General features: G+C 35.7%; 1 protein-coding gene across 2 annotated transcripts; it reads right to left on the reverse strand.

The window, feature by feature from the left end:
* Positions 1 to 1605: 1605 nt before the first annotated feature.
* On the reverse strand, positions 1606 to 12202 carry LOC117329453 (methylthioribose kinase-like). 2 transcript variants are annotated; one of them, XM_033887406.1, is made up of 8 exons: positions 12037 to 12202; positions 9550 to 9681; positions 8405 to 8534; positions 7636 to 7807; positions 6569 to 6806; positions 5908 to 6055; positions 5350 to 5458; positions 1615 to 3715 (listed from the first exon to the last, which is right to left on the reverse strand). In XM_033887406.1, the coding sequence occupies exons 1-8, from the start codon at positions 12121 to 12123 to the stop codon at positions 3568 to 3570; spliced, it is 1164 nt and encodes a 387-aa protein (XP_033743297.1). In that variant the 5' UTR covers positions 12124 to 12202; the 3' UTR covers positions 1615 to 3567. The 2 variants fall into 2 exon arrangements, with proteins under 2 accessions (XP_033743303.1, XP_033743297.1); XM_033887412.1 differs by lacking the exon at positions 9550 to 9681 and having other exon boundaries at positions 1606 to 3715.
* Positions 12203 to 12697: the final 495 nt, after the last annotated feature.

Consider the following 12697-nt stretch of genomic DNA (forward strand, 5'->3'; position numbering starts at 1 on the left):
AGAGTATAGAGATGGGTTTATAGACAGGAAGATAGCAGAGTAGAGTATAGAGTATAGAGATGGGTTTATAGACAGGAAGATAGCAGAGTAGAGTATAGAGATGGGTTTATAGACAGGAAGATAGAGTAGAGTATAGAGATGGGTTTATAGACAGGAAGGTAGTAGAGTATAGAGATGGGTTTATAGACAGGAAGATAGAGTAGAGTATAGAGATGGGTTTATAGACAGGAATATAGTAGGGTAGAGTATAGAGATGGGTTTATAGACAGGAAGAAAGCAGAGTAGAGTATAGAGATGGGTTTATAGACAGGAAGATAGTAGAGTATAGAGATGGGTTTATAGACAGGAAGGTAGTAGAGTATAGAGATGGGTTTATAGACAGGAATATAGTAGAGTAGAGTATAGAGATGGGTTTATAGACAGGAAGATAGCAGAGTAGAGTATAGAGATGGGTTTATAGACAGGAATATAGTAGGGTAGAGTATAGAGATGGGTTTATAGACAGGAATATAGTAGGGTAGAGTATAGAGATGGGTTTATAGACAGGAAGATAGCAGAGTAGAGTATAGAGATGGGTTTATAGACAATCGGGAATCCATACAGAGTGGTCGGGTAAGGGGGGTAACTCACGTGGATAAGTTTGGGGGAAATGAGACATGGGTGCTAGACAAAATAGAAAAGATGAGAGTTTATCACTAATTCAATTAACACCCCAGAACTAGTATGCTAGCTGTATGGGTAATTTCTATCTTGTTTCATGCCTAAAGCTGATTTTATATTCTACAATTTTGTGGTTACCTCAGATTACTTTGTGGCGATATGAACTACTTTTAATTTTCACATTCTGAAAATTCATTTCATTGAAATCTTTATTTAACAATAAATTTTCATTAATTGCCCTCTCGCAGGAGGGGATTCTTCATTCAGCATTCTACGTTTCTATTTCATCCTTTCTTTCACTCATAGCATTTGTCAAATATTCAGCACTGTCCAAGAAATTAGTAGAAATTTAATTGAATATCTGACACTGAAAAATAGGTGTTAAAAACGTTCACCAAATCCAGAGAGCGTTTGTAAAATATAAAAAGAATGCATTACAAAAATATTCAATCTAAAACTTCATTGATTTTTCCTTGATTCAAGACAGATCAAAAGGTAATGTTATTTTGTTGCAATGAAAGCATAACACAATATTTTATTTTTCACTTCGATTAATTTTATCACATAAAGACAAATCAAAATGTTTTTTTTTTTTTTTTTTGAGTAAAATCTTTTTATTCAGGCAAAACATTTTCATATTACAAATATGTCCTCTCACAGGAGGGCTTGCACACGTCATTCATTCTACTTTTTTTCACATTCATTCTTCTTGCATATCATGTCTTTAAATATAATTCATAAAGTAATCATTTCGGTAATTCTCTCTCTCTCTCTCTCTCTCCTCTCTCTCTCTCTCTCTCTCTCTCTCTCTCTCTCTCTCTCTCTCTCTGTCTCTCTCTGTCTCTGTCTCTCTCTCCCTCTGTCTGTCTCTCTGTCTCTCTCTCTCTCCACATAATTGTTTGGACAAGTAAATATACAAATAAGGTAATAATAAATAAATCAATCAACAACTCTTTCAATAAAAAAGTACTACAAAAAAAAATAATGATAATCAAGTGAAGAAAATAAATGCGTAAATATGTTGGTGGAATTTTAGTATTAATCCGGATTCCGAAATCCGAGCATGTGTTTTGGTCTGAATTAGTTTTTATCTGCGTGTGTCTGCGTCGAGGTGGCTGTTCAAGTGTGTCTCGGAATTCTGTGAACCTAATGTGGTTGATGTAAGTATTGTTATTTCTTTATATATATATGTGTGTGTATAGTTATTTGCAGTAAGATAATTTATGTATATGTTTTTAGAATGTTATGTGAGTTTAGTATGACAAATCAAAATGTAAAGTAACTACTTATCTTTTGGTAAAACGTGCGACTAATATTTCATAAAATTAAAAGGTAATTTTAGTGTAACTGTTACATTAAGTTCTTCTACACAATCTAACTGATTACACAATCTAACTAATTACACAATCTAACTAAATACATAATGTAACTTATTACACAATGTAACTAATTACATAATCTAACTAATTACACAATGTAACTAGTTACACAATGTAACTGATTACACAATGTAACTGATTACACAATGTAACTAGTTACACAATGTAACTAGTTACACAATGTAACTCACTACACAATGTAACTAATTACACAATGTAACTGATTACACAATGTAACTAATTACACAATGTAACTGATTACACAATATAACTAATTACTCAATCTAACTAATTACACAATGTAACCCATCACACAATGTAACTAATTACACAATGTAACTGATTACACAATGTAACTAATTACACAATGTAACTAATTCCACAATGTAACTTATTACATAATCTAACTAATTACACAATGTAACTAGTTACACAATGTAACTGATTACACAATGTAACTAATTACACAATGTAACTGATTACACAATCTAACTAATTACACAATGTAACTAATTACACAATTAACTGATTACACAATCTAACTAATTACACCATGTAACTGATTAGACAATCTAACTACTTACACAATGTAACTAATTACACAATCTAACTGATTACACAATCTAACTAATTACACAATCTAACTGATTACACAATGTAACTAATTACATAATGTAACTGATTACACAATGTAACTAATTACACAATTAACTGATTACACAATCTAACTAATTACACAATGTAACTGATTACACAATCTAACTAATTACATAATCTAACTAATTACACAATCTAACTGATTACACAATCTAACTTATTACATAATCTAACTGAATACACAATCTAACTAATTACACAATGCAACTAATTTCATAATCTAAATAATTACAAACTCTAATTTATTACACAATGTTACTAATTACAAAATCTAACTAATTACATAATCTAACTGATTACACAATGTCAATGTTACGGTTAATTACGTTAAAAATGTAAAGGATTGTTATACAAAAAGTAAAAGGTAAAAATGACGTTTAACACTGTTTAGCAACTTTAAAGTTTAAAGTTCATCTAAATAGGCAATCCCTATAAATGTTTTGCCGAAATTAACACACAGCTTAACAAGTTACATGTCAACAACAAGACCCATGGTGATCCAGTTACTTCTGGTTCCACTGCACCACATTAGTGATTTATAGGCTTGTTAATGTCACTGGATATGCTATTTACATAGCCAAATATACAACCAACGTGTCACACAAAGCCGACAAATGCACGTGATTTACAATTGTCACAATTTGGAGATCAGCCTGACGCTGTCTCTGGACCAATGGCCGTTACACTTTGGTATAAATAAGTCTATACCAATCAGAATTTGCGCTAGTAATGAAGTAAATTCCAGATGCTATTCCTAGAGAAAAATATACTGACAATGATAAACTTATCACAACTGACGACAATACCTGAACACATTGTGTAACACCAGAAATGGTCTTTGTGAACACCGAATACATTATGTAATGCTGTATCAAGTCAGCATATGAGCAATAACCATCAATCTGTCCACTGTGTCGATCCTGTCCTTAGCAACTATCAGCCTGACTCCAGCTCCGAGGGCGTCGACTGCAGCCAAAGGTCTGCCCTCAAGATCTTCTACATGGGCCGCTCCGAGTATTCTGATACAAAACACACAATGGTTAAATCATCACATCTATAACTCAGTATACCTAAGGAGTTTAATTATCGCCTGACTAACCCAAGTATGAGTCAGTGCATCGCCTGATTATCTCCAAATCTGCAAGGAGTTTTACTTATCGTCTGATTATCCTGTAAAGGGTTTTACTTATCGTCTGATTATCCTGTAAAGAGTTTTACTTATCGTCTGATTATCCTGTAAAGAGTTTTACTTATCGCCTGATTATCCCCAGTATATGTCAGTATAATTGATATGATGATAGTTTACATTCCTTTATAATTATACTACCAATATTCAAATACAACGATACTATTTTTAGAGAAATGCTAATCTGATCAGATTCTATAATAAGGTCCATGTAAATAGTAGATCAAATGAGTTTTATCCAGATAAAAATTCACTATTCTGTTGCAATTAACAGATGTAACTTGATCAATTGTTAATATGTGTCATAGCTATCCATGGGTCTTGATTTTGACATTTAATTTGTTAAGTTACCTGTTAATTTCGGCAAAACAAGCGTAAAATGCAAGTTTTAGGAAAACAAATAAAGCTCATGTAAATCAGACATATTCCACAAAATAACCATGCCGTTATGGTCACAAGTGGCTATAGCAGGTAGTGCGAGCGCTTGTTTGACCGATTTTACTTTATAAAAGCATAAACGTCAATTCTCTTCTGACCTTGAAATGCAAATGGCGACTGATTACTTAACACATATTTGGCATATAGGAAGGCATTTCAATCTTCAAAAACGGTCTTATCAGACACTATAAAGAACTCGGATCATAGCAAGTAGCCCGTATTTAGGAAAAATAGTTCAACAGCAGAGTTTGAGGTAAAATATTCAGATTTCTGAAAATACAAACTCCACTAATTAACTATTTGTCTCGAAAACATTCCTCTTACTGTTCCCAGATGTGTCAATAGTATCTAATATGGGCATTTTTAGTAATTGAAATGCCTCCCTATATTTCATATCTGTGCAAAAGAGAATCGACGTTTATGCTTTTATAAAGAGAAATCTGGTCAAGCAAGCGCTCGCACTACCTGCTATAGACACTTGTGACCATAACGGCATGGTTATTTTGTGCAATATGACTGATCCACAGGAGCTTTATTTGTTCTCCTGAAATATGCTTTTTATGTCTGTTTTTGCCGAAATTAACAAGTAGCTTAACAAACTAAATGTCAAAATCAAGACCCATGGACAGCCATGATACATATTAACAATTGGTCAAGTTACTTCTGTTTAATTGCAACAGAATAGTGATTTTTAATCTGGATAAATATCAATTGATTTACTATTTACATGAACCTTAACCATATTGATAATTTGCTATTCACTGCATTTGACTGTAAACCACTTGTATCATATGCCACACGGTCGGATACATTGTGATAAACACTGGCATTCTGTCATTCTTATAACATATACTCGAAACCACTATTACATTATTACACTATATATACTGGTTGGTACTTAAATCACATCGTAATTCAGATTTTGATGGATCTTTCTATCAACTAACTTATTTAGGTATGGTAGATAGATATCCTACAACACTTAAATATTCCACAATTAAATGACGTTATTTTACACTCATTAATTACCTGCGAATTATCTCACAGCCTGCGAAACCAGCCACTTCAGACACGAAGTTCTTGTTGTAGCCGTCCATATCACCTGTGTAACTGGTCATGTTCTCGAAGTAGGTTTTTCCTAGGACAAAACATGTTCTTGCGTTCAATGTTTAATATTGTAAATTTGCAATATCAACTTTGCGCGATTAAAAAAAAAGAATCTATATCATGCAATGTCTTAGAATGTTGATTAGTCATCGAAAGAAATGTCAAAGCTAAATGGGTAGACGAACTAACCGTATGATTCAATAAATCTTAATCATTAGAAAAAAAGTCAAATACATGACTTGTGCTGAACAATATCACTTTTCAAATGGATTTTAACTTGACATACACGTTACCGATATTTTGGGTATTAGGACTGTAGACATTGAGATATTGCTCTTTGTCTCCGGAATTTACCGGTAAATCAATTATTGAAATTTGTAGTCCGACACTAAATTTTGAACTATATGGATATTAGCCAGTAGACGACTAATCCTTGACGAGGACACAGGAATAGGCTACTGATCTATAAGGTTTACATACCTGTAAGTTTACAGAAGTCAATAGTACGGTAAGCAAACTGCCGGTTGCCGTCCGACATGTGTTGGTAATAAGACATTATATAGTTAGCTATCAAACATCCTATATCAAATGCTCCAGGACCCACAAACGCAAATTCAATGTCCATCAACTGGCGAAAAAACAAATTACAAGTCACCATTACTACCAACATCGTAATGCTAATTGGTAAAACTCGAGGTCATATTGAACAGTGGCGATATGGATCTCAGATGGTCTGACAAACTTTGCCAACCTTTCAGTTCATTTGTCCATTACAATCGAGAGTTTACTATATACTTGTCTTGTTATCAAGTTAATTCGCCCTTGTAAAAATTTTTATGTCATGGTGTAATATATTTAGTAGAACATTTTTCGTCGGCTGCGCCAGTCAGAAATCGACTTGACGTCATGAATCGTGAGAGGCACAACAAAAATGGCTGTAATTTGTTTCATTTCATAAAATAAAAGATTTTCTACAACTCGTCTAGAACTTTTATTGTTTGCTCTCCAATTTAAGATTCGCAAAAACAAAAACATCTAAGACACGTTTTATAAGATCTCATATGAAATGAAAACTCATTTGAAATCCTATTTGTAGGTAGGTAGGAACATTATACCGAGGTCGTACTGCTCTGAAACTAACCTTGGCTGAATCGTTGCAAACCATTATGGACCCAGTATGTAGGTCACCGTGTATCAAACATTCCTTCTTTTCCAGGAAGACCTTTTTCATTTTTTCTGCGTTAGCTAGAACTTGTGGATTGTCGTAGACAAGGTGGGCATGCATGCTGACCTCTTCAGAGAATTTATTGGTCGGGTCATCCTTCGTAAATGGTTTGGTAAATACGAACTGCTCGGTCAGTTGTACCAGGTCTGTGTAACTATAGATATACCATTTAAATGAGAACGTAAACATTGTAACGTTTTAAAGTTTGATGATCGGGTAGGGGCCGCGGTGGTCGAGTGGTTTAGGTGTCCCGGCACTTTATCACTAGCCCTCCACCTGTGGGTTGCGAATTCGTAACCTCCGTCGGGCAGTTGCCAGGTACTGTTTGTATAATTTTACGCCCTATCAACAGCTATGGTCATTCAAGACTGGCCTCCCCTGTGTGCGTGTTGCATGCATGTAGTGCATGTGATTTGGGAGAAAGCGGTGTGTTCGTGTTTGTCTCATTTGCAACTCGCAATTTGCAACTCAACACTCAAAGAAAAGAACCCACCCTCCTCCCTGTGATAGCGTGATGTTGGCTCTGTAGTGCTACCCTGCTGCAGCATAATATCGACAAGCAGGACACTTCATCCGGTCACATAATACTGACAACGGGCAAACCAGTCTTCCCAATCACAAAAATGCTGAGCGCTAAACAGGACACTTTTATAGCAACTGCATGCTATGTCTCGGCCAGGACCCAACGACTTGTCCAAAAGGGCGAATACTGACCTAAAAGCCAAAAGTGAGGCAGTGTTAAGGAGAATATTAGGACCAAAACAATGTTTAGAAAGGAAATGTCAGATACCAAATTTAGTCGCCTCTTGTGATCATGCACTTGGGGCAGCAGGTACCATTCTTACGCCCTATCTGCAGGACAAAGCTATGGAAAGCGATATTGGTCGAAATGTACGTTAAAATATAAAATAGAGATGTGCACTAACCCCGCAATTCAATCAATTTGACCAACGATCATACCTTACATGTCGGTCTATATTTACCCGAACAGTTTCAGCAGGGCTTCCATGTCGGGGGTGCTGAGTTTGGCGACATGATTCTGTCTATGCACGATAGCAATGTGCTTAGCAATACATTTTACCGCCTCATCACTGAGTACTCCTTGTATAATCTCCCGGCGTAGGTCTTTGTATGATCTCAGATCTTCCATACAGACTAAAATAGCAAAGTGTAGGTATAATGTCATTATACTTACAACCTTAATATACAACCTTAACGCCACCAGTAAAATATACTGTCTAACAAAAATAAACGAAGGTATGATCTCAGATCTTCCATACAGACTAAAATAGCAAAGTGTAGGTATAATGTCATTATACTTACAACCTTAATATACAACCTCAACACCACCAGTAAATATACTGTCTAACAAACATAAACGAAGGTATGAAGCTGTGGTAACAAATAATGACTTGGGTGAAATGAAAACTCCAATCTAGGTACATCAATTCACATTATCACAAGCACATGAAAACTAGAACGACGTGTATATAAAATTGTACAAAATACACACAACTGTATATCACCTCTATATACGAATTTAATAACGGATACATTTCTACAGGATAAATTTACATGCTGAATAATGAATATTAAACTGTTCCTTCCAAGACTCGTAAGTGTTGTTAAAGACCAAAAGTGTGAAACCAAGAATGGAAGTCAGAAATCAAATTGGGCGATAATTGCAATCAGTCAAAATTCTAAGATAAGTCACTTTAATGTAACATTGGGATCTTTGTGTGATTGACTTACTGATTCTTGCGGTCGAGTCATAAAAATAGGTTCGAGGACAGCTGCCAGGTGATGCAGTGTTAAACTTGACCAAAGCCTGGAATTCAACGCTTCCTCTCTCAACTGCCAGGGGGTACTCTGGGCCCAAACACTTAAAAGACAACACGATTTACTCATATTTAACAGACAACTATATTGACTGATACTTCACAAAGACAACACTATTTATTTATACTTCCCAGAGACAACAAGATTTATTGATACTTCCCAGAGACAACATAATTTATTGATACAACGGTTCATTACTGTTTCTAAACAAGTGTAGTGCAGTGTTTCCCAAACTAAACATTTTGCCATAGTTCATTGAATATAGTGGTTAACTTGTTCTCAAGTTTTCTTTATATATACGAAGTGCCGTTTGACTAAATATTTAGACAATATACCAACGTTGGTGTGTCTACCTTCATGAAGGGAGATGTGTCTGTTGATAGTGACAGGAGTAAACCTACCTTGATGAAGGGTGGTGTGTCCATGTTGATAGTGACAGGTGTAAACCTACCTTGATGAAGGGAGATGTGTCTGTTGATAGTAACAGGAGTAAACCTACCTTGATGAAGGGTGGTGTGTCCATGTTGATAGTGACAGGAGTAAACCTACCTTGATGAAGGGAGATGTGTCCATGTTGATAGTGACAGGTGTAAACCTACCTTGATGAAGGGTGGTGTGTCCATGTTGATAGTGACAGGTGTAAACCTACCTTGATGAAGGGAGATGTGTCTGTTGATAGTGACAGGAGTAAACCTACCTTGATGAAGGGTGGTGTGTCCATGTTGATAGTGACAGGAGTAAACCTACCTTGATGAAGGGTGGTGTGTCCATGTTGATAGTGACAGGTGTAAACCTACCTTGATGAAGGGTGGTGTGTCCATGTTGATAGTAACAGGAGAAAGCCAACAAACGTAGACCTACCTTGATGAAGGGAATGTGTCCCTGTTGATAGCGACAGGTGAAAAACCTACCTTGATGAAGGGTGGTGTGTCCATGTTGATAGTGACAGGAGTAAACCTACCTTGATGAAGGGAGATGTGTCTGTTGATAGCGACAGGTGTAAACCCACCTTGATGAAGGAGATGTGGCCATGTTGATAGTGACAGGAGTAAACCTACCTTGATGAATGGAGGGGCATACTTGACGATGACACTAGAGTTGCTGTTTCGTCTGTCTTTCAACCTGGCGACATCGTTGAGGTTGCCATCTCCTACAGCCACAATCTCCACATTATCAGGTTCACGGACAAACTTGGTAAAAGTAAAGATACATGCTCTTGTAGGTATTTCTCGAATCGATTCCCTTTCGTTTATTAATCATAGTAAAGCCATTCGAATGCGTGTACATATGTTGTGTTTTTATGATTCCCTGTCACTTTCCAATTTATTTGGTTGGGCGGCGGTTGTTATTGCACCGGGTATGTCCATATGTAAATCATAGTATCACAACACGAAGTCCTTTGTCTAGCGAGGTTTTCATGTCCTTTACACAAAATACATTCAATAGATGAAACTTTTCTTTCCAAAAAGGATTGAATTTCTCTCATATCTCGCCATGTTGGGAAGAGTTTGCCTATGTAAGATAGCTATGGAAGAATATAAGACCCTTTCGTTGGTAGTTACGTAGGATGGGGATATTTCATCTCACAAAATGTGGTGAAACTACAAGGCTTGCCAAAAGTATTGACGGTGTTCTCAAATTCAACACTTACAACGAAACACGAGAAACAATGTGTTCGGAAGCTAGAGAGAGTGGCAGAAAAAAAACTACTACATTTTCAGTTTACTTATCAGGATAAGGCAAAGATACAGATTATTGACAACTCAACTCAAAATCAAGAAATTAACAACATTATTTTAATGATCTTATTTTGTCTTAATTAAAAATGTGTCCGTTAACCTTTCCAATGTATTGACTACGTATTGTCTCTCCTTTGTTACAGTATTTAAAGTTCACTGAGCCCATGTCCATTGTGAGAGGAGTATGCAGTAACAGTAGAAGTTGAGGACTGGTGATATAATCTCGTTAGTATTCTATATTGGTTTTGCAGTGATTATAGGTAATTTGTTGTTTAGCTTATACAAGTTAAACAACAAATATATGGCTATATGAAGTGAATGTATATTTTCAAATTTGAAAAAAAAAACACCTGTGCTTACTGAGTGTATAATATGTATGTCACACGAGTAGTATAATATGTGGGTATTTCTTCAATTATGCACAAACAATGTTTAAATGAAGCACAGTTTATTTAACATAAACACAGACACACACACGGAGACAGTGACCTGAAATAAAAAGAACAATACTTAAAATACATACGGACACGTGTAAACGATGCCGACAATTACATTATTTAATACTTAACGCATTAAATATTCATTTAGGTATATTTTATATGTTTATATTATATTCTATTTTATTCCATAGTTACACTTTTACAATTAACAATTATAATACATTATTTTTACAATAGCTTTGACCCTATGGAGCCCGACCACGTGTATGTCATAAGTTAAATATTTTAACATATTAAGGGCAAGATATTTAAAATGCAAATATATTAGTTTAATGTATTTTATATATCAAATAGCTAAAATACATTAAATATGTATTTATATTATTATTTTAAATTAAATAAACTTACCTAGAAGCACTGTGGCCATAAAGCACACAGGCTTATACCGGACGTGTGGCTTGTGTGGGGTCTATAGCCGTTGTGGCTGCACTCACCTGGGCAAGGCCCAGGTAAGGTTTTCCACGTGCACGGGTATAGGGTCATGCAGGGTCAAAGTGACACACTCAACCAATCCTTGCGCTCACCTCTCATACGTCACCATAACAACTATATACACAGGTACATAGGACATTATATGACACAGGGACTTGTACAAACATTATACACGATACACAGCACAAGTATCTATACACACTTTACATGTACAGGTGTTGGTCAGACTATTAAAGTTTGACCACCGTGACATGTACAGCTACAATGTTCCCTGTTAGCAGGTTTTGTACTTTGTTGATCGAGAATGAATGGAAACGACTGAAGATACCTCTACACCACGTGTAGGGCGAGTTCATTGTTTAGAATATATTATGTGGATCACTATGCATCTATATGCATGGCAAAGAAAAGTAAGTTAAGAAGCCCTTTGTGTTACGTATGTTATTGATACCAAAATAGCAAACTCTGCTATAATAAATATTCTTTATATAGATAATCGTGTTATATGTAAAGATACCCAATGTTTCCTATTAGAAATGTAAAATTGTTATAATTTAAGTTATTTGTAAATAAGTGAGTAGTGTCCTTGACCTTGATTTGATGCGTGCTGTAAACAAACATACAGCTTTCAGGTGGAGATACCATGCTGTGCCTGTTTTCTTCCTGTTGCAATATAAGCTAAGCAAACTACAAAAAAACACTTACACACAAACTTAGCAACACCTCCACCCCAAAACGCCCTCCCCGCGGTACCGCCAACATAGAAGAGAACAAATTACGTCACAATAAGTTACACACATTCGATCAGCTGTCCAGCTGGCGATCAATAAATACCAAAACCATGAACCCTATACACGTACAAATGTATACTTACAGCGAGGTTATCCTCGAGGTGGGCGTGACTTCGTACAACCCTGAGAAATTGATCAGTATCTCCAACAAGTCCTCCCACACAGGCCATAGTAGCGCCTGATTATTATATAATGGCCTCACTGACAGTTAGTGTGATATTTACACACGTGATATATAGTCTAGATAACAGACGCTGTGACCTTCCAGTCGACAGTGTGTAGTCAGAGACATATATATCTGTGTAATTATATGTCTCTGGTGTAGTGAACGAATTATTGACCAATAGTACGCGTATACCAGGCCATGTTCCGAGTGGACCACTTGACCACACGGAGATGTATTTTATTCTATACACACATCGACACCTTGCTCGACCGTCCAAAAATAGGTAAATATTAATTCATATTGTATAGTAATGTTGATAAATAATCTTATGTCAGCATTACTCGAAATTGTTACTTATTCTTTTTAATCTTATTTTTAAGTCAGTAATTAGTTTATTACAGATTCAATGTAAAAATGCTTAAAGGAAACTTCCATATAGACAAATAATAGGGATGGCGCGAATAAAGAGAGCAAATCATGTGAGGCGATGGTAGGAAATGTTGTTATTTTGCTTTATATCTATATTCATATTTTATGCAAGTAGGTGACGTCAAAGATTATACTACTGATCCCGCGCT

The sequence above is a fragment of the Pecten maximus genome, chromosome 1, assembly GCF_902652985.1.
Source record: "Pecten maximus chromosome 1, xPecMax1.1, whole genome shotgun sequence".
NCBI classification, from domain to species: Eukaryota; Metazoa; Mollusca; class Bivalvia; order Pectinida; family Pectinidae; genus Pecten; species Pecten maximus.